The following is a 25,787-nucleotide window of genomic DNA, read 5'->3' as shown; positions in this document are numbered from 1 at the left end:
CTTGGCATGCTATTGGCAATCACCGACCCGTCATATTAAACATACACCTCCCGGAGATGCCTAAAATGTCACATATATCCGAATTTGAAAAATGAAGACTTTTTTTCGGAGTCGGAGCTGCTTGTAAGTTCGATTCTGGAGCTTAAATTTTGGAATTTTCCTTAGTTTAAGAGATTCTCGTGGTGATCGCATGTGCGGAAATTAAATAAAACAATGAACGCTGACATCACCGGGCATTTATTAGCATTGCAATGTACCCAGCAATTCATAGCGATGATAAACAGCTTGTTCCAAGTCAAGGTGAGGTTGAACAGGTGATTAGCCAGTGTAATTAGCCAGCGAGGTTACCCAGGAAACACATAAAGACTGCAAACAGCGAGGTGGCCGAGGATTGCCTGATGAAGGAGATAATTAAATAAGGCCCTTAATTATCTTCAAAAGGGGTGTTTCAATTAACCCAAACATCCAATTTTCACTCGTGCACTTCCTTGAAGTTTTCTTAGCATGCCAGCAAAGTTTCAGGCTGCTATGTTTTATAGTTTTGGAGTTATGGAGGAGACACACACACATTGCCTTTTATTAGTATGGATGTTATGGCAACCCAGATGCTTACATCTTGGTTTTGTATCAGTTTACTCTGTTCTTTTTCTCTGTCTCTGTCTCTGTCTCTGTCTCTGTCTCTCTCTCTCTCTCTCTCTCTCTCTCTCTGTCTCTGTCTCTCTCTCTCTGTCTCTCTCTCTGTCTCTGTCTCTGTCTCTGTCTCTCTCTGTCTCTCTCTCTCTCTTTCTCTCTCTCTCTCTCTCTCTCTCTCTCTCTCTCTCTCTCTCTCTCTCTCTCTCTCTCTCTCTCTCTCTCTCTCTCTCTCTCTCTCTCTCTTTGTCCCTCTGTCTCTCTCTGTCTGTCTCTGTCTCTCTCTCTGTCTCCCTTTCTCTCTCTGTCTCTCTATCTCCCTCTCCTGTTCTTTGACTGAGTTTTTAAAGCCAGTCCATGGCTAAATAGTGCCCCCTACTGCTTATTCTACGTGTGCAAGGAATTGCTTCTGTTATGTGGTCACATCAAATGTTGTTAACAACTCCACCTTGCTTATCTCATGGTGTGATGAAATGGCCATTCTTTTCATTAACCACACCATGCATCCTGGCCTTTCAGCCAGGAACGGTACACATGTTCAGCTTTGTTCAGTTTTATGAAATAAATTTGTTCCTCCATTTTCTGAAAAGTCCCTCATAATCCCCAGACAAGAAGCAACCACCAGCCTGCCAAACAAACAAGAAACATGGGACCCGATGTAGTGAAAAAATAAAAACAGCGGCTGGAAAATTGAAATTAACACAAAACTCTCAAGCACCACAGAAGCTAAAGAGAGCTTCTAGCATATAATTATAGGCTAAATGACTCAACCCTTTGTTACAAGTGGAGCTGAACCTCATTCTGACAAGAATAGAACACATGGTGCATCCTCTTCAGTCTTCCTCTGCTGAGGTTGAATTAATTAAAGAACAGACAGCTTTCTTTCAAAAAAAAACATTGCACGAGATCCCATGGCGTCTGTGCTAAAAACTCGTATGTCTGTCCTTTCGTGATAGCAGTTAGTATAGCTGAAGGAATATGTCTGATATATTTTCGAGTTTAAATAACTATCCTGAGAAATGAAATGGATGCCTCAATCCGAGTGATTCAAATCTTTCTCGTCATCCTCAAATAAACTTGGGTATATCATCATACTTTCACCTTTTCATTGACTTCCAGCCAAAACCAATTCAAGTCACAATACCATCGAAAAGAGATTTTTAAAAATAATAACAAACATTTGTAGTTTGGCAGTGGCTCTTTGTACTGAACTATGGCAATACCCACTGACGCTATTGGTACAGAGATTGCTCACAATGCTGCTTCTGACTCCATTAGTGTGGAAATTGGTCACATGACTGTTGCACCATCAATCAAAACGACTCAAGTTTTGTTTTTCTTCTTTTCCATTTGTAAGGAAACTGGAATACAGGTTACGGAACCATATATGGATAACCTCAGTGACCACTCAAATGGAACTGTACCAATTTAGCCAAGGAGGATACTGCAGTGAAATTTCTGACATCGCTGCAGTCAAATTCATCCCAAATTGCAACCATCAGTTACTATTTATGCATAAATTGGCCAAAATGATCATGAGTATCATGTGAAATGAGATAATGAGAATCCATTTATCAATATGTTGGCGAATGGTGATATGAAGCAGTGACTTTTGAAAATTTAGAAGAAGTTATTCGAAATTATGAGCACATTAATTGTGTTGGGTTCTACAAATAGGTTATACCTTAATTTATGTAACCTATGAGTTGGAGACACACTTGTGATATACTCACAAGTGTGTCTCCAAATCAGTTTGCAATATGAATTTGCACACATACAGCTCCATGACTCATATTACTGTAATAGCTCGAGTTGCTGCAATGTTGGCAATTTCCATACATATAGCCTCACAGTTACATAGTTAACTGAGCATACATAGGTCAAGGCCTTTCGTGCTCATCTACATTTGCAGGTTTGAGCTGTTAAGGAAAGGCTCGGTCTTGAAAGCCCCGGCTCAAGTTGCGCCTTGACTCAGTTTAGCAGTTTTGAGACCACGACGACGTCCACACATTGTTTGTATAGGATCATGGGGAGGGGGTGTTGTGGATGGAGTGTACACATCCGTACATTTTAAGTGTTTGTATGAATGTCCTGGAGTCATGGAGGCCATTTGTCCCACAATGCCTGAGTTTTAGCCACACCTCAGTAATATAATGGATCAGTTTACTCATCAATTATTCCAACCCAATCTTTACCATTTTTATTGGCATAAAAAATGATAAAAAAAAACATGTGATATGCCAACAAAGCTGAAACATTGGCTGCAAACGATAAGCACAAGCGACAAGCAAGTCAAAAGAGAATCTACAGCAGAGGAAAAATATCTTCAAACAAGTATCCCAACATTTTCGAGAAATAATAGAAAGTGAATCATGTAAACAATGACAAGCCAGGTTGAAGCAGGAAGCTCAAACTGCTCATGTGCGACGTTCCATTGAAACTCCAAACACAAGTGCCTGCCTAGCCCAAAATGTTCAACAGAAGAAAGACATGTGTGTCCATGAAACACCAGAGGAGAGGAATGCAAGGGTTGCAACTCAGAAGAGGAAAAATTGTTTCTCACAAAATTTTGCATGACTGTGATGTCTCAGCTTTCAAAGAGAAACAAGTCTTGGCAGAGCTTCAGCCACACTGTGGAGGACATTGAAATGACAATTTCTGTCGAGCTAGCAGCAAGGCCCATCGGTGGTTGGCAGATAAGGAATCCATGTGTTGTGTCAAGGGAAAGGTAGAACTTGATCCAGTGCCAAAACCTCCTTCAAAACTTTGCAAATGTTTCAACATCCAGCCGTTAGTCGAGTGAAGAGCTTTCTCAAAAACATCTGAGCATACAGCAACGCTTTTGCACTTGCATCCCTTGGCTGCAATGAAGTAATTCCACAGGGATTCCACCTAACCTTCAAAATACAGGAGAAACTCAGCCACTGCATGGGATCTCTCTTGCCAGCAACTAATGGTACCCCTCCAAAATTTGCTTAAATCTATTTCTATAACACAGAGAATGAGATCAACAATCAATTGTGACATCAATCCCAGCTGGATCCTGTGATGCTCCAAGATACTCAAGAGGAACTTCACTGTTACAACAGTTATGTGCAGAGTTTATAAGCAACTATTGAACTGACAGCAACACAACATCTGCAAATCATTATCCTTGCTGACAAAAATGCTAAGCCAAAAGATGCAAGCAGCAGGACATTCAATCTACCTCAGCCCTCAGAAGTAGCCTCCATCATGCCTGGAGCAGCATCTGAAAAGTGCGATGTCCTTGTGGATTGTAGACAGGGAGGTCTCAAGAGAATCAGTCAACTCCACCAATCATATGATCCGATTCACTCTGTCATCCTCTTTCCATTTGTTTCTGATGGGTGGCACGAAGGCATCAAAAGAAGCGATGGGCACACATTGACAGCATCAAACTACTATGCCTATCGCCTTCAGGTCCAAAAGGATGACTTCAACACCATCATGAAGTCCCAGAGACTCATGGAGCAATGCAGCATCGACGTCCAGGCAAAAATTAAATTCAATCGGGTCAACTAGACAAGAACAAACCAGAGGACTATCAGGACTGACAAGTGGAAGGGTCTTCATGATGCAGCAGCAGAGAGTGATGGCAGAGATGCTGGTCACAAAGTTATCTTGCCTCCAACAATAATGGGTTCTCCTTGCTGGTACAATGACCAGTATTCGAACTCAATGATTGTTGCTCATAATTTTGGAAAATCTGACTTCTTCATTCCTTTACAACCACCCTGAAATGGAAGGAGATAAAGGCTGCCCTGTTTCAAGGATAAGAGCCCAGGGAGAGGCCAGATATGTGCACACAGGTGTAGGGCCTTGTGGCACTGCACATCTCGAGAGTCCTTGTATGGAGGGACATGGCCAAGCATGACACTGTAGAAAGAGTACCCAAAACTGCTCAGGAATGCCACCACAGTTGGAGAGAATTCATATCCACAATATTGAAGAAGGGCAGCAGACAATGGAGAGTGCACACATAATCTGAAGATGAGGGGGAAGAACTTCTCTGTTGATAACTCCATCATCCCATACAATCCACTTCTCTCCCTTCGTTATGAAGCCCATATTAATTGTAGAAGTGTTCCACAGTGCAGAGGCCGTGAAAGCGAAATATTTATATAAATATATCACAAAGGATGGTGATGAGGTTACCTACACAGTGAAATATGCTGCTGGGAATAATGTGCCTGTTCAGGATGAAATTGAAACCTATGTCAATGCAGGCTACCTCTCTTCAAATGAAGCCATCCACAAGATCTTCGACTTCCCATTGCACACAGGAAAACCTCCTATGGTTAAGTTGTGCTGCCACTTGCCAGAAGAGCAACTGTTGCTGTACAAGGAAGGCCAGGAGTTAGCTGCAGCTGATCGAGAAGAGCCGGTTATGATGTTGACAGACTATTTCAAGCTAAACCAGATAGGTCATGAGGCATCCCACATCCTGCATTCAAAGCTTCCCTGCTACTTCACCTGGAACATCAAAGATAAACAGTTGGCATCGACGCAAGCATGAAGTGTTCAATGAAAACCTCATGTTCTAAGAAGAAACACGAGGCCGATTCCTGCAATCTCATTCAGCAGGCACCTGTCCAAGTTGTACTAGCTCCAAATGTTGTTCTATCACAAGGCATGACCAACATCATTCCAATACTTGTGTACAGTTGATGGTGAGTGTGCCCTACTTTCCAGGAAGCCTTCCTGAAGATAGGCCTGTTGGATGATGATGATGATGATGATGATGATGATGATGATGATGATGATGATGATGATGAGAAAGACAGGGCAATGTAAGAGGCATCATCAATATGCTTCTGACCTTTGCCATGTGAGATTTTTAAAATGATTTTGCTTTCGTGCTTGCCTGGAATAAATGAAAGTTCAAGTTAGGTCTTATTGGTTATACTTATTGGTCTTCCTTTAATACTTCCTGGTAAAATGACCCTTCCCCCCAGATTTTCCACATAATTTGCCTTTAGCAGGGTAACTCGAATCCTTCCCACTATGTCCCAGATGTCCACATCTGAAGCATTCTTTATCCATCCTACTTGGGTAGAACCTACTCTTACCTCACTGCATAATCTTGTTGGCATGGCGAGTGAAACTCAACAGAGACTTTCCAGCATGTCCGGCTTCCAATTTCATCGCCTGAAATTGAGCTTCCACCATTTGAAACATTGAAGGAATCTCTCGTGTTTCTGCCAAAGTGAGACGGTCTCCTTTCTCAAGTAACTTTCGTATCAGGTTGTCGGGCCTGCAATGTTGAACCACTTGATCCCTGATCTGATTCTCCAGATCTCTCTCATAGTTGCTTCCATCAGAAGCTTGTTCCAAACGTATCACAGACTGTGCTCCCCATCAGTCTGCATCATCTGACGGAAAACAGGTTGCTGAAACGTAGAATAGGTCTTCACAATGTATTGACCATTTAGTGCTCTCACATGGGGGAGGATGACGGGAGTGGGATTAAAGCCATTCTCACTCTCCCACTGACACCTGCCTTTCATTCCGTCATGGCCCACAGCACCAAGACGCAATTTCGGGGCAAAAGCAGCTTCTCATTGTCACAGTTTTTTTTTCCTTCTTTTTTTTTCCTGTCACATGAAACCTTTCCGAGTCATGAGAAATTCGAGCTGGAGATAAACAAGCAGCAAGTGATCTTAAAATGGAGAGAACTGAGCAAAGACTGTGCATAAGATAACAGAGATGAAGCTGATAAAGACAACCTACAGACCAGCAAGCATCCTTAAGATGTCCATGCAAGGAGAAGTCGAAGCATGGGCTCCAAAAAGACGAGCAAAGACCCTACATCGAACTCCTCTTCCCACGTTTATTTGATCACGTGAGCTACAAGGATGTTTCAATGACAGGAGCAAAACATATCACACCTACGATCTTGTCGAGACCCCCACAAACACACACGAGGAACCATTTTTTTTTTACCCCCTCTTAGGCAAACAGCCATAGACTCCAATAGAGAAGGAATGGAACCTCACGATCTCGGGGTTTGTAACTTGAGTCTGAAGGATTAACTTGAGTCCGGGGCTAAAATGACTTCTAGAAGGGCTGGAGACACGATCTAGGGATCCATATAGCGGTTTTTGAGGACGGCGAGTTCAATAGTGTCATTTTCAACACCACCTGAGGTCATCTTCAAGGTCAAAAGGTCATATTTCAATGTCAAATTACTGAATTTTGGTATTTTTTACCCGTTTTTGTGTCCAACTCATAAACGGTGAGAGATGGCTGATTGTAATAAGATGCAAGTGTGTTGAGCTGTCAAACTTTGATATTTATTGTCATATATCGTATTACATAAACATTATATGCATGTCACAACACTATGCCTATTACAACTATGTCAATGTCTATCACTAGTTGGAGAGCTTTTCTTGCCTCCTGAGGCATCCCAAAGCTTTTTCTTTGTCACTTACATTGAGGACATGAGTTTTCAACAGAATGTTAGCTAAAGTAGTACATGCAGCATTACTACTAGCTAAAGGTGCATCTACAGAGGATAACAGCTCAGCAAAATGAAATCGGCAACGCATTTTAGTCTTGCCATGCAAATTAGAGGCATTATGTACAAAAAAGATGGTTGACATAGTCGGCACACTCAATCCACCTCTATTCAAATTATCTAGAAACTCAGATGACACCTCGTTACCATTTTCGTCATCAATGATCTCCTCCATACTAGTGCTATCGCCATATTTATGAACAAGGTGTTTGGCCAAATAAACTACTTTATGCTTAAGGGCATCGTCAGACCCCAAGAGATCCTGAGTGTCTTGAGGAGTAATCTCGTCAATGAGTTCACTTCGCTAATCTGGATTTATGGAAGTTGTACAGTTCTTGTCGCAATCAATCACACGAGAACTAGATTTGTGCATAATGTCATGCTTAATGAGTGTTTGCAAATTTATAATTTTAGCTGCAGCCATCTACGTCAATGTAGAAGTTTCCACCGTTTCTTTGCCTGGCTTGGCCGAAAAACTTTTCCAAGGCTTCATCTGCAAATATAGAAGGAAGAATGTAGTCAAAGTCTTTCTCTGCCAGAAGCAATTTGGCAGCATCCACATTATTACGTGTGGACACAGTGAAGGCTTCAGCAGTTTGCTGAGTTAGCTTCAGCTTACAACCACCTCCGCCTTGCCATGCGCAGGTAGATATAATTTGGCAGGCCTGCTCCAGCCTCGTGAAACTTGTACAGTCTGCTGTCCAAGGCTGTCTGGATTCGTCGCGCAGATGGATAGCTGAGAAACAGTCTTTCACGTTCATCATCTTGAACCACTCACTCATTATCTGGGTGAGGATGATTGTGCCTTCACTGATGCCCAATGAATCCTTGAAGGTCTTTAAAGCAGCGACAGTCTTGTCATTGAACACTTGGCATACAAATGGTACGCTCTGGCATTGAAGGGGCTTGGGGAAAACAGCAGTGTGCGTCAGCTTGGTTAAGCAAATAGGAGTAGCCCGGTCGATCTCATAAACCTTCTGAATATCACTCCAATAAGCTTTGTACTCATTACCATATACAACAAATGAGAGTGTCTTGCCATCAACAGTAATCCAGTTGTTGCGAACATTTTTGAAGATGTGCACGTAGTCATACACTAAGAACATAGATTGCTCTTGAATTGACAGCACTTGGAAACTTCCTGATCCTCCAAGTTTTGAATAAACACTGCGGTTGGTATTGCAATTGTCACATATCAAAGAAATCACAGTACCGCCAGCACCAACTACAGCTGATGCAGCTTCGATAAGGAGTTCCTTCAGCTGATCGGCAGTTAGTTTTTTGCAGGGCAAAATGTGTAGAATAGAGTGTGGATCACCAAAATGGCAGTCAACTTCAACAACCATAACATGTGAAGCAAGCATTTCGTGTTCACCACCCGCTGCTGCATTTTGAGCATATCCTACAACATGCCCTCCAGAAAAATCACAATGTCTCGAACAGCTTTACCTCCTCAAACATTAAATTGACCAAACGCTGCTGTGGTTTAAGCTGGTCCAACAAGGTTTTGAGGTTTGAGACCTGCTGACTACTAGCAAGCATCTGTTTTACCTTTTTTGTTGATGGTAGAATGATTAAGCCGGATCGACGAATCATTTTGTATGCACTGGGTGATATGTTGTGAAGCTGCATTGCGAAAATCATAGTATCAGTCTCAAATCGGCGATGATCAAGAGGTTTGAACATAAGATGCAGCTGCGACAGAAGGAAGGTGAAGTGAGGAAGCTCGTGTGCCTCATTCATCCAACAGAGCTGGCTTATTACAAGCTGAAAAATTTCCTTGCTTGTACATTCATAGATGTTTACCTGGTGAGTTATGGATCTAATCTGGGACCATTTTGAGAGCAGGCTGTTCTTCTGCAAAGGAAAAAGTCGTTTGGGCACCTCAATCCCATCTTTCTCAACTCTATTCAAGAATAGAAATCCAAAAGGTAAATGAACTTGTTGGAAATGAAAGAACTGCTTGACAGTTTGTCCAGTAGCATTAGTTCTTAATCGGTAAAGGTTTTCCTGGTCTTTTATGACGTTAAAGCCAGGAAAATAGGAGCTGATTTTAGCACAGAAGTGGTCGAAATCTTGGATATTGTCTGCAGCCTCATCAGCTGCCTGCATCTTCTTAGCTCTTGATTCTGACGTAAAAGATGATGGGCGTGGGGCTGAGGTCACCTGTTTCAAAGCTGATTTCGGTACTCCAGTAAATATTGATGGAGGTTCTTTCGGTCATTTTCCACCCCTAACTGACACCCAATCACAATTGAAATGTCTCACAAATATATATCTCCTTTAAGCACCTCAAGCTTTCTTTCTCATTTGGCATTGCCAATATCCATCTCTCCCTCTCCTTAGGATCTTTTGGGAAGGATATGACCTTTGCATAAGGCATCCCATCATAGTTTCCTCTACAACCAAAGCAGCTGCAACGACGTGGCATATTGTCACCAAAGCAGGAAACAACACAAAAATCATGTGAGATCACCAGCTGGACAGTTTCTGAAAGAGAAACAAACAAAACACATTAGTTAACGATGATAGAAATCAGCAAGTAGGTGCAGTAGGTGCACAATGTCATGTTTTGTCATAGACTTTACAAAAGTTTTCCTCTACGAGTTAGACACAAAAAACGGGCAAAAAATACCAAAATTCAGTAATCTGACCTTGAAATATGACCTTTTGACCTTGAAGATGACCTCAGGTGGTGTTGAAAATGACACTATTGAACTCGCCGTCCTCAAAAACCCCTAAATGGATCCCGAGATCGTGTCTCTAGCCCTTCTAGAAGTCATTTTAGCCCCGGACTCAAGTTAATCCTTCAGACTCAAGTTACAAACCCCGAGATCGTGAGGTTCCAGTCCTTCTCTATTGGAGTCTACGGCTGTTTGCCCAAGAGGGCGTAAAAAAAAATGGTTCCTCGTGTGTGTTTGTGGGGGTCTCGACAAGATCGTAGGTGTGATATGTTTTGCTCCTGTCATTGAAACAGCTCACGTGATCAGCTCAGCTCACTTGATCAAATAAACGTGAGAAGAGGAGTTCGATGTAGGGTCTTTGCTCGTCTTTTTGGAGCCCATGCTTCGACTTCTCCTCGCATGGACATCTTAAGGATGCTTGCTGGTCTGTAGGTTGTCTTTATCAGCTTCATCTCTGTTATCTTATGCACAGTCTTTGCTCAGTTCTCTCCATTTTAAGATCACTTGCTGCTTGTTTATCTCCTGCTCGAATTTCTCATTACTCGGAAAGGTTTCATGTGACAGGAAAAAAAAGAAGGAAAAAAAAAAATTGTGACAATGAAAAGCGGCTTTTGCCCCGAAATCGAGTCTTGATGCTGGGGGCCATGACGGAATGAAAGGCAGGTGTCAGTGGGAGAGTGAGAATGGCTTTAATCCCACTCCCGTCATCCTCCCCCATGTGAGAGCACTAAATGGTCAATATATTGTGAAGACCAATTCTACGTTTCAGCAACCTGTTTTCCATCAGATGATGCAGACTGATGGGGAGCACAGTCTGTGATACGTTTGGAACAAGCTTCTGATGGAAGCAACTACGAGAGAGATCTGGAGAATCAGATGAGGGATCAAGTAGTTCAACATTGCAGGCCCGACAACCTGATACGAAAGTTACTTGAGAAAGGATACCGTCTCACTTTGGCAGAAACACGAGAGATTCCTTCAATGTTTCAAATAGTGGAAGCTCAATTTCAGGCGATGAAATTGGAAGCCGGACATGCTGGAAAGTCTCTGTTGAGCTTCACTGGCCATGCCAACAAGATTATGCAGTGAGGTAAGAGTAGGTTCTGCCCAAGTAGGACGGATAAAGAATGCTTTAGATGTGGACATCTGGGACATAGTGGGAAGGATTCGAGTTACCCTGCTAAAGGCAAATTATGTGGAAAATCTGGGGGGAAGGGTCATTTTACCAGGAAGTGTTAAGGGAAGACCAATAAGTATGGCAAAAATGTTAGTCGAGTGGAAGAGAACAGAAACTGTGATGACGATGATGGCTATGCTTTTACAGTAAAGGGGTGTAGACATCAGGTGAAAGTTTCTGGAGTGATTGCTGGTGTGGATGTACAGATACTGGTGGATTCTGGATGTGATAGCAATGTGATAGACAAGTGCATTGTGGGAAGAGATGAAGCAAAATAAAATAACATGCAAGTCACGAAAATGCACAGAGAAGCTGTATCCATACACCTCCAAGGCATACATGGCAAGTTGAAGGTGACAAAAAACGGGTTGGTAGGAAATAGATAGCGGGGTCGTTTTTTTTTTTTTAAACTCTTTGAGTGTTGTGGTCGCAGATTTGCGACAAGATTAACAAAAAAGCAAAAATTGAAACAAATACATATATTTTTAATATTGATTATTCGTCTAACTTGACACCCAGGTTGTGTTTTTTTTGCGAGTACCACTTAAAATTCACAGTCCCATGAAAAGGGTTAACCAAAAATGGTAAAAACGCGATTCAATATGTTGACTAATCAGTAATGATACGGAGGTTCCAAGTAGGACAACATATATAATACATACATAACATTTCTCAAACAAAGAACATTTCTCAAAGTTATATTTACTTTTTTCGTTTCCAGTTGTCGCCTGTGATGCGTGATGTCACATTTACTGCAAAAAGCATCCCGACAATGAATAGCAATGTTGCCTGGTTTATAAAGACCAAGTGATGATAAATGGTGACTAGCCGGGAGGCGACGATGGTTCGCGGGCATTTTTGAACAATGCCACGATAGGTACAATTGAGTTAGTGGAAGCTTTTGAGAAAGCACTACCGTAAAAACCTATCTCTTCCGTCAAAATTGACGAAATCAAATCGGATTTTTTTATATATTGTACATATGGACATTACGCACAGCTTCTAGGAAATGAAATTGTGAGAACAAAATCGAGAAAAATAAATAAATAAAAACTTCAAGTGGGCGTCGCTCCACCCACAAGGGGCGTGGGATGCCCTTCATACAAAAAGACACAACTAGACCATGATATCTAGCTTGTGTCTAAGTTTCATCAATATCACATCAAACGTCACGGAGCTATGCTCTGGAGAGAGTCACAAACAGACAGACACACAGACACAACGAAAATAGTGGTCACTGCTGGCGCCCACGAACCAATAGTGGTCACTGCTGGCGCCCGCGAACCAATGAATGCCTTATGAAGATCTTCACAAATTTTGACAATAAAACATTGAGAAATATTTGTTCATTCACAAGCATCAAACCACATCATGGTATCCCATTTCATTCATTTTTTGTTACAGTATGAATTTGGAACAGTAATTTATGGACACCCTGTATACCAATGAAAACAATACAAATCGAATCCTACCATTCAAAATACGAAAACAAATACCGATAAATATCACAGTAATAAATCGAAGAGCGAATTGGAAAGCAAATAGGCCGACCGATTGATTCGGGGTGATGAAAAATGGTGGACGAGAGGAAGTGACGATGCGTACGGATGAGAATTGGAGGAATTGGTCAGTTTGGTAAAGCTCTTGACATCACCCAGCCAAAAGAATCTTGCATATCGGATCGAGATTGCTACAGATCTGTCACTGCGTGGGTGAATCCATGAGTGGAATGGAAGCTAAACATTGCGTTTTTGAAATTGTTCGTACTATCCATACAATACGCAGGTTTTAATGATAACAAAACGGGTCTGCGGGTTTAAAGAAAGAAAACAGGTCAAACCCGCAAAATACAGGTCACTTGCCACTTAAGCCAAGGTGCCACTTCAAACAGTGGGACGTTTCACTGCAGAAGCGAGAGCTGGTGGAAGGAATACCAGTGTGCATTTCATGGTAATTGAGGAAAACGAGGAGCCTTTGATGAGTAAAGAGACTGCCCAAGCATTGACAATATTGCACATCGTACTGGGAGTAAATTCAGTGAAGGCTGATGCAGATCTGAAATGGGAGTTTGAGCCGGTTTACAGAGGGGATGGAAAGCTACACGGTTGTCAAGTTAAACTGACAATCGAGCCTGAGGTGGATCCAGTTGCTCAGCCGGTTGGAGGAACACCATTTGGGTTGCGGAGTAAAGTTGAACCAAGATCCAAGAGCTTATTGAACAGGATACAATTGAGCCTGTGGAGGGACCGACACTTTGGGTGTGTCTGGTTGTGATGATTCCAAAACCAAATGAAGAGATTAGACTGTGCGTTGATATGCGATGGGTGAACGAAGAATTGCATGTAGAGTCAAGGAATGTGATGACGTTTGTTACATACTGTGGATTGTACAGTTATAAGAGGCTGTTATTTGGTATCAATGCAGCACCTGATATTTAGCAACATGTGATCCACAAGGGATTCAAGGCATTCTGGGGACAGCTGGCATTTCTGATGACATCATTGTTCATGGCGCGACATGTGAGGAACATGATGAGAGGTTGAAGTTGGTATTGGCAAAACTACTCGGGGCTGGTTTGACTGTGAACCTTGGCAGATCCACTACGGAAGTACACAAGGAAGAACGAAAAAAATTTGTTTGGTCAGGAAAAAAAATATGCTTTCAAAGAATTGAAGGCGACTAATGATGACTGCTCAAATACTTGGATATTACGATCCAAAAGCACGAACGAAGGTCATTGCAGATGTAAGTCCTGTGGGATTATGTGCAGTGTTTGTGCAGACACAAGTGGGAGGAGCAAAAATGATTGCGTTTGCAAGCCGATCACTCACCGAAGTGGAACGGAGATATTAACAGATGGAAAAGGAGGCCTTTGGACTTGTCTGGGCGTGTGAACAATTCCATGCATATCTATTTGGCATAGAGTTTGAGTCGGTGATGGACCACAAGCCGTTGCAGGTGATATACTCACGAAGGTCAAAGCCATGTGCCAGGATTAAGAGATGAGTCCGAAGACTTCAACAACACAGGTACAAGGTGGTCCACATTGCTGGCAAGACAAATATCGCGGATGCTCTTTTGAGACTATTGGAGGTGGACGAGACACAAGAACCTTCACTGGAGAAGGAACAGAATTGTTTGTACGGTTTGTGGTGGTACATTCGACACCTAAATAAATGACAACCTGAGAGGTAGAGAGAGTCAGACCATGATCCAGAGTTAGATGATATCAGACAGAGTATTGAGACTGTATATTTGGAGAACTGTCCACACAAGACATATGTAGCTGTGCGAGATGAGCTATGTTTATTGGGAAATATATTGTTGTGGTTACCAAATTCGCAAACCACCATTCAGGTCCCTTAGGTGAGGTATCTCGGCAAGTATATGTGTAGTTAGGCCCAAACCCGTTGTCTAGTGGGAATACATGTCATTTATGCGTGCTGCGACTCTTCAGGATAGCCGTTTTTCTTTTACTATCTTTATTTTGGACCAACCGCCATGATTACCACCACAACCACAACATCAACCATCAACCACAACGCCGCTTCACCACAACCGCCACGACCTTCCCGTCACACCTCGCAACCGTAGCATCGCCACCGTTCTTGCCCCGCTGTGGGTACCGGTGTTGGATTCGTGCAGAGCGCGCGTCGAACAGCGTGTACAAAATCACGGATTTTGTGCTTCAAAAACGGATCAAAAACGACACACGCCCACTTTTTGCCGTCCAATCGGTGAGCGAGGGGCGATTTGGCCCCGCCTCCAGAACGATCGATATATGCAAATTTGTGGATCAAAAAGCCTTCACGCCCACTTTTTCTCGGGCCAATGGGGAGCGAGGTGAAAGGTCAAAGGGAGGGGGTCAAAGGCGAAGCTACGGGGGATAAAAGGACCGTGTTCGTCAGTCAGAGCCGTGTGGAAGTCTGGAGCCCGAAGCCTGCAGTAGCTGGAGAAGCTGAAGAGAGTCGAACGAGGAGAGCCCAAAGAAGAGTCCAGGGTGGAGAGTCCAGAGGCGGAGAGGCGGCAGCGGCGAAGGCAGACGAGGGGTGCTCGCGACGGTGCCGGGAGCTGCACGCCCGAGGAAGGCCGGCAGCGCGACCTGGCCGAGGTGGAGACGCACACCAGGGATAATAAAGATCCTCTATACCCCGAGCATCAGCAACCCCCTCCTGTTTCCCCCCCGCGCTGAGATAGTGCGACCAAGGGGGCCCCTTTCCCACCCCCTGCCAGGCACTGTCCGCGAGGCCCGCGGAGTGAGGCGCCATCGCCGCTCCGCGTCTCATCACCAGACGGGTAGGCGCGACCCGGTCTCGGCCTCAGGCCCGCCTCATCCTTGAGGGTATTTCTTTTCCTTGGTTTTGGGTATGTGTTGTCGGCGCCGTCTGTGAGGTAGAATTGTATAAGTGTTGCCGTGTGCTCGGTAGTCGGTATTAGCTCTGCACTGTGTTTTCTCTTTTACATTTGCTTTTTGTGTAAATTGCATTGTGTCTTTTCTGTGTGCTTTTGGTGGAATTGAATGTGTGCTTCCCGTGTGCCGCGAATAAATGTGCTTTTATTGTTGAACTGTGTCCCGCTTCGCTTCGTCTTTTCTCCCATTGAATCCCCATCTTGCTTCACGTAAAGGGTTGGTAGTGGGCTGAATACGCCCGATAATTAATCGAACCGTCGAGGTCGACGATAACACCGCTCGGTTATTCTGATAGTACGGAACGGGTCGCTTAAGTGGCCCGTGTCCGAAGTCGACCTGCGGCGAGGTGCGATCGCCCGGTCTACCCTCCGCGTGGGTACTTAGGTAGGTCGAATTTGGCGAGCAACCCTATCCCACGCGGGGGCTGATTGGCTCGATCGCGGTGAGACCGAAAGGTCCACCCGTGACTGGTTCCCGGCGTTAGTCCGAGAGGGTCACGACTGGATTGTCCGTCCGGTGGGCGACGTGCCGCGATTCGAGTTAGGTGGCCGTCAGCACGCCGGCGGGCGCGAATCCGCAACAATATTCTCAGGGGCAGTGGGATTGTAGTGCCATAAACGTTGAGATCAAGACTGGTGATATTAGCACATGAAGGGGTCATTTGGGAATTGTTAGTACCAAACAAAACCCGAGGACAAAAGTGTGATGGCCAGCAATGGAGAGAGACGTGGAGAAATTTGGCAAATCCTCCCATGGATGTCAACTTATTAGTCGACCGAATCTTCCAGAACCAGTTTGAAGTAAATTGCTTCAGGTGGGACGATGGTAATCTGTAGTTGTAGATCTTTTGGGTCCGCTACCACCTGGAGAGTCGGTAGTGGTTATGATTGACCACTACTACGATTATGTAATCATGAGGTCCAATGCAGCAGAGAAACTGGTGGCAGATTAACAGAGGTTTTCACAAGGCAAGCATGGTGTACCAGCCACTCTGTATTCTGGCAATGTAGTGTAATTCAGTGCTCAGACATTTACGGATTTCATGGAAGCAGTGGTCAGCTACCACCATCGTGTGACTCCAAAGTGGCCACAGGCAAATGGTGAAGTCGAACGGTAGTACCAGTCTCTGGAGAAGGGTATGAAGATTGCACAAGCTGAAGGGAGGGACTGGAAAGAGGCAATTTTGTCATATGTTGCAGCATACAGGGCAGAACCTCACTCTACCACGGGGAAAAGCCCAGCATCGCTGTTGTTCAGAAGGAAAATCCGCACCAAGATGCCTGAGCTGAAGAATGTCTTGACCAGGAGGTTTTAGACAAGGATGCTGAGAACAAGGGATCAGCTGAGCTGCATGCTGATCATCCACATCATGATAAATAGTCTGATGTGTTGTGGAAACGAGAGAATCCAGGAAAACTGGACACACCCTTCCTGCGAGACCATTACACTGTGGTTTCCAAGACTGGAAGCAAGGTGACAACACAGTCGCTAGAGGAAGTTTGTTATCACAGAAACACTTCATGTGTGAAGAAGTATCAATGTCAGAATGTTCCTGTGATGGAGAATTTTGAGAAAAACTGTGTTCCAGAGATAAATCAACCGGTGATCGAGCAACAGATGGCAACATGAGGAGATGGGGCACAGATGGGGTACAGAAACTGATGAGGCAGCTGAATTACCCATCCGAGTTCCACAGGTGGACATGGCAGCGAAACCTCGAGAACCAGAGGTATCGCCAGATGGACATACATGGTGAAGTCCGAAGGAAGCATCGTTGATACTTCATGTTCTGGGCAGACCACATAGTGAGAACAGAATGCCAAGGATTTACAAAGATTTTGTCAGATGGTAATTTGTCAATAAAGAATGGACAAAGGCGATATGAAGCACTACGGTGAAATGTTGAATTGAATGTTGTGAATCTGTGTTTGGGAAAATTTGATAGTTGAGTCGTTGAAATGACTGAAAAGTAAACTCATGTGCAGACTTCCGATTCAAGTGGGGGGGGGGATGTCATGATAATAGATTGTATTGACTTTGGATACATGTTACTGTACCTTAATGATGAAGGAAGAAGGACTAGGACTATGACGACGACGATGACTACGCTGAAGACTATGACGACGACGACTATGACGATGACGACACAGGAGGATGACGACGTCCTTTCTGTGTTTCTTGACGACGACGACAACGTGATATGAGGTGCTTCTGGTTCAACAAACTTATAATTCCTGGTTGAGCCGACCCTTTAAACCTCATCTCTCTAATATGCTGAAAAAGGCACCTTCTGAATCCCTCATATAGCGGCCATTTAAAAAAAATGGTGAAGCAGATGTTCACGATCAGATGAATTATTCAACAGAGTAGACAATGATAGAACCAGGGGACATAGTTTGAGAGTAAAGAAGAGGAGAGTTAAGACGGAAGTAAGGCAGGGGACTTTCACTCAGAGAGTAGTTAATGCATGGAATGGTCTCCCTGGAGAGGTAGTTGTAGCAGAAAAAGTAGATAAGTTTAAACAAGAACAAGTGTGGAGACGGCGATGGTTCACGAGAAATGTACACGGTTCACCTTTTTTTATTTTTTTGACCTTTGTTGGGACACCAAGGGCAAACTGGCAGGAATCGGGAAAAACGTAAATGATGAAAGTTGTTGTACTCAAAGAGCACGACTTGCATAGCAACTTTCATTCGAAACAGTTGAAAACCCTAGGCGCTCGATGCCAGATTTATTGATTTTTTTTGACATTTTCTAAGTTCGTGACCTTGTGACCTTGACCTTGGGAGAAAAATGAAAAATCGATTCTATGGGGCTATGCAGGTGCCATTGGGCTAACCAAATACTGAAACTCCTGCCAGATTCGACAAACCCCCTCGGAGAAGATGTAACTTGAAACCGGCTACCCCTTAAAAACACGTTTTTGGGGCGTGGCTCCGCCCATAATGGGCGCAGTATGCCCATTCTCAGGAAAACACAACTACAACATGATATAAACCTCCCACCCAAATTTTATCAGGATCAGATCAAAACCCACGGAGCTATGCTCGGGACAGACAGACAGACAGACAGACAGACAGACAGACAGACAAGCTGGTAGGCGGACATGGGTGGTCGACTATCCAATATAACCTGACGCGATGGGCCCGTTCTATGGGGAATGACCTGAGGATTAAGCACAAGAAAATTCATGATTCTAGCTTCAATGGTTAATGCTGCAGATTGTTTTTTCGTTAAAATACCCCCACATTTAGAGGTTTTTTTTGGCCGGTTCTCATTTGCACACAACTAGGTTATGGTATGAACCTACCAACCAAGTTTCATCGAAATCGCCATTGTAGTAACGCATCACTGAACCGAACAGACAGACAAGGCAATGGAGGGGTCCATAGCAACGGACCTTTCTCACACATAACTAGGACATACCATGAACCTACCATACCAGTTTCATGTATATCTGACTCTGAGATCTGATTATATATCTGATTCATGTCTCTGAGATATAACAAACTTCGTTTTTTTATTGTTTTCGACCAGGGTTCATTCAAACTCTATCTTCTCCAAGAGTTTTCATAGGATCCGGCTGGAAATTTTTGACAATATGGCTGAATGTACTGCCCACAGTCGCCCGTGGCCCGATTTTTGATCTTCGAAAAAATATATTTTTTTTATGATTATTTCAAAAATTTCAAGGTCCCGTTGCTAGGCAACGGTGGTGTCCAGAGCAACGGTTCTCATTTGCACACAACTAGGTCATGGTATGAACCTACCAACCAAGTTTCATCGAAATCGCCATTGTAGTAACGCAGAACTGGACCGAACAGACAGACAGACAGACTAGGCAACGGAGAGTCCATAGCAACGGTTCTTTCTCACACATAACGAGGACATACCATGAACCTACCATACCAGTTTCATGTTTATCTGACTCAGTCTGAGATATAACGAACTTCGTTTTTTATTGTTTTCGACCAGGGTTCATTCAGTCTATCTTCTCCGACAGTTTTCATAGGATCCGGCTGGAAATTTTTGACAATATGGCTGAATGTACTGCCCACAGTCGCTCGTGGCCCGATTTTTGATTTTCGAAAAAATAATTTTTTTTATGATTTTTCAAATACAGTAATCCCCCGCTATATCGCGGTTCACCTATCGCGCCCCCGCTTCATCGCAGTTTTTTCCCTTGGAACGTAACTATTTTTTTCTGCGGATTCCCCCGGTACATCGCGGTAATAATATATAAAATATAAATTATTTAAGCAATAAATTATAACGCGTGGTGCTTAACCAGTCACACAATGCACGAGCCAAAGTTTCGCTTGTGAACTTCGAATATTTTCTACGTTTTTTCTCCAAGCCCCACGATGCCGCCCAAACGCCTTGCACCTTCTAAGGCTTCTGGCAAGGAACCGAAGTGCCAGAGGAAGGTTTATATTCACTCGATATAAATAAAACCCAATCGTGTTTATACACCTCCCAGCGTTTAATAATCACTCGATAAATCAAACCCAATCGTGTTTATACACTACGTTTATAAAAAAAGATAGGGATTTTTTGGGGAGGCGTCCATTCATCGCGGATTTTCACTTCTCGTGGGGGGGGGGGGGGTTGGAACGTAACCCCCGCGATAAACGGGGGATGACTGTACTTCAAAGTCCCGTTGCTCAGGCAACGTTCAAAGGCAACGGTGGTGTCCATAGCAACGGTTCTTATTTGCACACAACTAGGTCATGGTATGAACCTACCAACCAAGTTTCATAGAAATCGCCATTGTATTAACTGAAATCGCCATTTTAAATACTGATAATAAGGGGAGAACAAATCTCCCCAAATTTTTTTTTGAAAAAACATTTTTTTTTTCGACTAAATCGACTACCCAACTAATATATCGACGGAAATACTGATAATAAGGGTAGATCAAAAAAAAAGGTTTTTTGTCGACTGGATCCACTACCCAAAAGACAGACAGACAAACATATCGACGGAAATATTGATAATAAGGGTAGATCAAAAACAAAAAAAATATTCGAATTTTTTTTTTCGACTCGATCGACTACCCAACAGGCAGACAGACAAACATATCGACGGAAATACTGAAAATAAGGGTAGAACAAATCTCAAATTTTTTTTTTCGACTGCATCGACTACCCAACAGACAGACAGACAAAAATTTCAAAGTCCCGTTGCTAGGCAACGGTGGTGTCCATAGCAATGGTTCTCATTTGCACACAACTAGGTCATGGTATGAACCTACCAACCAAGTTTCATCGAAATCGCCATTGTATTAACCGAAATCGCCATTTTAAATACAGATAATAAGGGTAGAACAAATCTCAAAGAAAAAGTTTGAATTTTTTTTTTTCGACTACATCGACTACCCAACATATCGACGGAAATACTGATAATAAGGGTAGAAAAAGAAAATCTCAAAAAAAAAATTTCGACTTGTTGGACTACGCAACAAGCCGGTAGGCAGACATGGGTCGTCGATCAAGTCGAATTTAGTCGTTTTTCAGCCGTTACTAGCCAACAAAAGCGTCCATAGCAACAGTTCTTTCTCACACATAACTAGGACATACCATGAACCTACCATACCAGTTTCATGTATGTCTGACTCATAGTCTCTGAGAAATAACGAACTTCGTTTTTTTATTGTTTTCGACCAGGGTTCATTCAAAGTCTATCTTCTCCGACAGTTTTCATGGGAGCGGGCTGAATTTTTTTGTCAAGGAAGCTGAATGTGTTGCCCACAAACGATCATAGTTTGATTTTGGAATTTCGATATTTTTATTTTTTTTGATTTTTTTGAAAATTTCAAAGGCCCGTTGCTAGGCAACCGAGAGGTCCATAGCAATGGTTCTCAAACGCGCACAACTAGGTCATAGTATGAACCTACTACCAGAGTTTCATCAAAATCGGCCTACGATTAACGGAGTACTGGCCTGGACAGACAAACAGACTGACACAGACATAACGACGGAAAACCTGACAATAAGGGTAGATAGATCGACTACCCAACAGACAGACAGACAGACAGACAGACAGACACACCATTAAGGAATATGGTGGTCACTTACTGACTCGTGAACTAAAAAGTGTTCGAGCCCCCCCACACAAAAATGCTGTAATATAAACATCGATTGTTCTGTCACACTCATTATTTATTAATTAATGACCTGCATGCCGTGCGTCGTCAAACAAGACCCAAGGACATCGTTCCTATAAGGCACAATAAACAACAACAACAACAACATTATGACGTGTGCAACCCGGAAGTTGATCGGCGAGTATGACGCGTCTGGAAGGGAAGATTTTTGTTTTCAGCAGATCGAAGTTATCTCCATTTTGGTAATGTTGAAATACAAGAGTTAATAATTACATTTTTTGTTTTTGTTTCATACCAAAGTAACTGCGAGTAGAGCATGATCGACGGAAAGTAGATCCACAAATACAGGATTATAATTGTTTTGTTTGATTTATGCGGTGATAAACTATTTGTGAATCTACCTGAATTTCTCTACTTCCCCTTTGTTATGTTTGCGATTATTCGGATGTGAAAGTACGAATTTGATTCGATTACCCGGTCGTGACTTGAATGCGATCGACGTATTCCGAGTAGAACCGAATCCCGAACGTTAATTTGTTTCGGGACTGCCGGCGATAGCTCGTCGACTCTTCACGAAGGACACCGAGGTATATTTAACGTCCACCAACATATCCCGGCAGGCGGGACGTCAATTTTAACGTCCATCCGAGGGACGGTTCACACACATTGATGAATCACCCTGCCTGTGAATCACCAGGACGGCAGTTTTTAGCTGGTTCAGGATTCGAACCCAGGCTGCACAGCTTCGAGGTGAGTTTGTGTACATCGACGCCATCCTGTCAGCAGCTTCCGGCATTAATTGACATTCGAGATCCCATGGAATCTTTCATGAAGAGTTGTTGTCACTACTTCCACCAAATCCCTCCCCTGATTGCTGGGAAGGCAATGGCAAACCACCTGACGTCATGAACTTGTGCCGACAAGCCTCTCGCCAGCACCGATGCTCTGTAGACTTTCCGAGTATGTATGGTGCATACCATTATCTATACTAGTGCGTGGCCGTACGAGCAAAAAAAAAAAAAGAAGAATTGTGACAGCAATTGTGACGTCATAGCACCGTGTCCTGTCATTGGTTTGGTAAATAAATGGCCATAACTTGGGAACCGCTTGTCCGATTAATATCAAACATTGAAAAGGCACATACTCAGGTCCCCAGCAATATACCTGGCAAGTTTCAATTACATCGGACCAGTGGTTGTCGAGAAACAGCGGACACACACACACACACACACACACACATTGCTGGAAATATATATATATATATATATATATATATATATATATATATATATATATATATATATATATATATATATATATATATATATATATATATATACTGGTCGGAAATCTGATAAATATGCTTCTATAAAATGCGAGAGGCATTTTTGCGGAAAAGTTGACAGACCACTTTTTTATCATAATTTGGGTATGCTGAGTCCATTTTTGCTCTCTGTCACCCTCTCCTGTGACTCTAAATGCTTCAAAATGGCCAAAAACAAAATGGCTGCCAAAGATACTATTTTACTGTATTTTTTGCATACCTCCCTAAATTAAACACAAAGTTGAGTACTGTCCTCATTCAAAAGGCATCATGATGTACAAAGTTATACTCAAATATGCAAAATACTTTTATTAGTTTCTTCACATGGATTTATGGTGTCCATATTGAATTTCAAGATGGCTGTCATTGTTAATCGGTATATTGCCTATATCTATATATTAATACTGAAGGACCAATTTTGTGCTCCTCCTAGCAGTCGCGTCACGTTTTTCTCAGTACTGTGACCTGAACTGAAAGAAACTTTGTACCTGTAAGAGTGCATCACACATAGTGGCAATAGTCAACCTTCAACTCTGAAGCAGAATAAACACTTTTCGTTTTACATTCCTTTACATGGCGACGTGTGACGTCACCGCTGAGAGGCGTAAGGACGTCATGACATCATCGGTCATTCGCTGACGTCATTACGTCTGTCATCGACAGACCGTTACCGCTGAGAGGTGTAATTCCACTCCTCGAAAATAGCATCAGCAATGTAAAACCCTCTTCTGCACATGCTGACTACCTCAGAATGTGAATTTGACACAAAAAATGTAACAAGAAACATTGAATCTATATATTAATACTGAAGAACCAATTTTGTGCTCCTCCTGGGAGTCGTGTCACATTTTTCTTGGTACTGTGACCTGAGAAGTTTTGACATGCTGTTTGTCAAAGTAGACACGTGCACAAATCAGGGGACTTTTTCACAAGGAGTAGTGTACACCAAAAATGTCGTGTTCAAGGACGTTTTGTAGGCCTCATTAGGGAAGGCCATGGAGTACATCGACTGGATTTCGGCTCTAACAAGAGCCGCCACTGGTTGTCATATTGGGCTCATGGAACGGAATCTCTCTGTGACGGGGTTTCGGATAGTAGGAAATATTTGTAGGCACATTCATATGACGACAAATGGTGAATTCGATTTGGTACAAGCATTTAAGCAGTGCTGGGGCTCATGATTGCCAGTAATAAATTCAAAGCATTTTACACTGTAACATGTTCTTTCATAGTCATGCTTGAATAGGTAATTACATACTAAAATTGTTGACATTCACCATAATAACATATACCATCCCATTGAATGTCAAGAACTTACTGGTAGTACAGAATGCTACTTTATATGTATTTAACTGTTTTGTCCTGTATACCATCTATGAAATATTTAGTCATGTATAATACATGTGATGTTATTTTTTTTAGCGCTCATGCTAAGGCCTAGGTCACATTTGCCACGGCGGCCGTGGGGTCTCCAAAATCTACGGCCACTAGCAATTATACGGTGGCCGCAGTATTTCCACGATCACACAATGGAGCAGTTACATATGTTTTTATTTTTCGGGGAGCCGCACGGCGTATTTTGGCCAAAGTCACATTTGCCACGGCGGCCGTGGGGTCTCCAAAATCTACGGCCACTAGCAATTATACGGCGGCCGCAGTATTTCCACGGTCACACAATGGAGCAGTTACATATGTTTTTAATTTTCGGGGAGCCGCACGGCGTATTTAGGCCAAAGTCACATTTGCCACGGCGGCCGTGGGGTCTCCAAAATCTGCGGCCACAGTATTTCCACGGTCACACAATGTAGCAGTCACATATGTTTTTGTTTTTCGGGGAGCTGCACGGCGTATTAATAAATTTTGGAGACCGAAAACGTGGGATTGCCGTACAGTCTTTGATTTGATGTCGCGCGGTGACCTTAGGGCGTTCCTGCGGCGGCCATAGAATTTTCAAGGCAGACGCAAGGTGCCCGCAAGGCGACCGCAGGGGGACCGCAGGGGGGGCCCTAAGGCGAACGTGCGGCCAGACGGACGGTAACGAATGGGTTAATTTTTTAAATTTTTTTTACCAGTTTTTTTTTCGGCTTGTCGAATTGCTACGGCAAACGTAGAAATGAAAAAAAGTTATAACTGAAATGAGAGCGAGAGATGAACCTTCAGAGTTTAGGCTTTATTCCATTTGATTGGAGCCGCTTCTGTGGACACACCAGGAAATACAGGTTCAGCTAGGAGTACATAAGCAGAAACGTATACATGTGCAGTTAACCATTGCAGACTAATCCGCGTAAGCACGGAGTTCGATATAATCTCCATTCTCACCAGTCAATGAGCACCTTCAGTTAACGAGCATCAAGTGGACAGCCGATGTCAATAGCAATGCCCCGGGGACAATCCACCCGTGCCGCAGAGACCTCCCCTTATACGCGAGACGCACAACATGTGATCCCGCGTCATGTCCCTTGATTCACGTTAATTCACCACATTCTCCTCACCTTTAAAATGTAACTAGGGGCCCATCTTACACACCATGATTGCTTTAGCACTATAGGAGTATACATTTCAAGCAACGCGGACTAATTGATCTACAGAAGCATACATGCCAAGCAGTGATTATTTTGAGTTGTAGGAGCATGGAAATGAGCATCGATATATGATATAATGGGCATATAGGAGCATGAGCAGCGAGAATGCCGATAATCCCCTTTACAGATTGAGTCGTCGAGGGGCCTTATTCGTCGACCTCTCCGGGAGTAAACGGCAGTTTCACTTGAGGGAGACTCCCGATCCTCTTGGTGAGCCTCGACTTGTGCCGGGGATGACTCCTCGATCGCTCTCGGGGGAACACGGCAGCCCCGTCGCCTGGCGGAGTTCCTGGGGGGGAAATGTCAGAAGGAGGAGAGCCAGGAGGTGGTGT

General features: G+C 43.3%; 2 protein-coding genes across 3 annotated transcripts in view; one reads left to right on the top strand and one right to left on the bottom strand.

Annotated features, from left to right (window-relative positions):
• The window catches only part of LOC147027105 (uncharacterized), a 48,092-nt gene extending 26,334 nt beyond the window's left edge, over positions 1-21,758 (bottom strand). The window contains exons 1-2 of one of the 2 annotated variants that reach the window (XM_085883271.1): positions 21,620-21,670; positions 6,932-9,661 (exon numbers count right to left, since the gene is read on the bottom strand). In XM_085883271.1, coding sequence (XP_085739397.1) covers positions 7,582-8,535 — 954 coding nt within the window. In that variant the 5' untranslated portion in view covers positions 8,536-9,661; positions 21,620-21,670 and the 3' untranslated portion in view covers positions 6,932-7,581. Of the gene's footprint in view, positions 1-6,931; positions 9,662-21,619 lie in introns of those variants that run through there. The other variant, XR_015058678.1, reaches the window with a different exon arrangement.
• Positions 21,689-25,787, top strand: part of NEU1 (neuraminidase 1) — a 56,515-nt gene continuing 52,416 nt past the window's right edge. The window contains exon 1 of the mRNA XM_085883270.1: positions 21,689-21,791. The gene's annotated coding sequence lies outside the window, so the exon portion shown is untranslated. The remainder of the gene's footprint in view (positions 21,792-25,787) is intronic.

Source organism: Eptatretus burgeri, chromosome 5 (genome assembly GCF_056783735.1).
Source record: "Eptatretus burgeri isolate ZD-2024b chromosome 5, Ebu_testis_v1, whole genome shotgun sequence".
Lineage (NCBI taxonomy): Eukaryota > Metazoa > Chordata > Myxini > Myxiniformes > Myxinidae > Eptatretus > Eptatretus burgeri.
The sequence above is the reverse complement of the archived record's forward strand: the minus strand, read 5'-3'. Positions and strand labels throughout refer to the sequence as shown.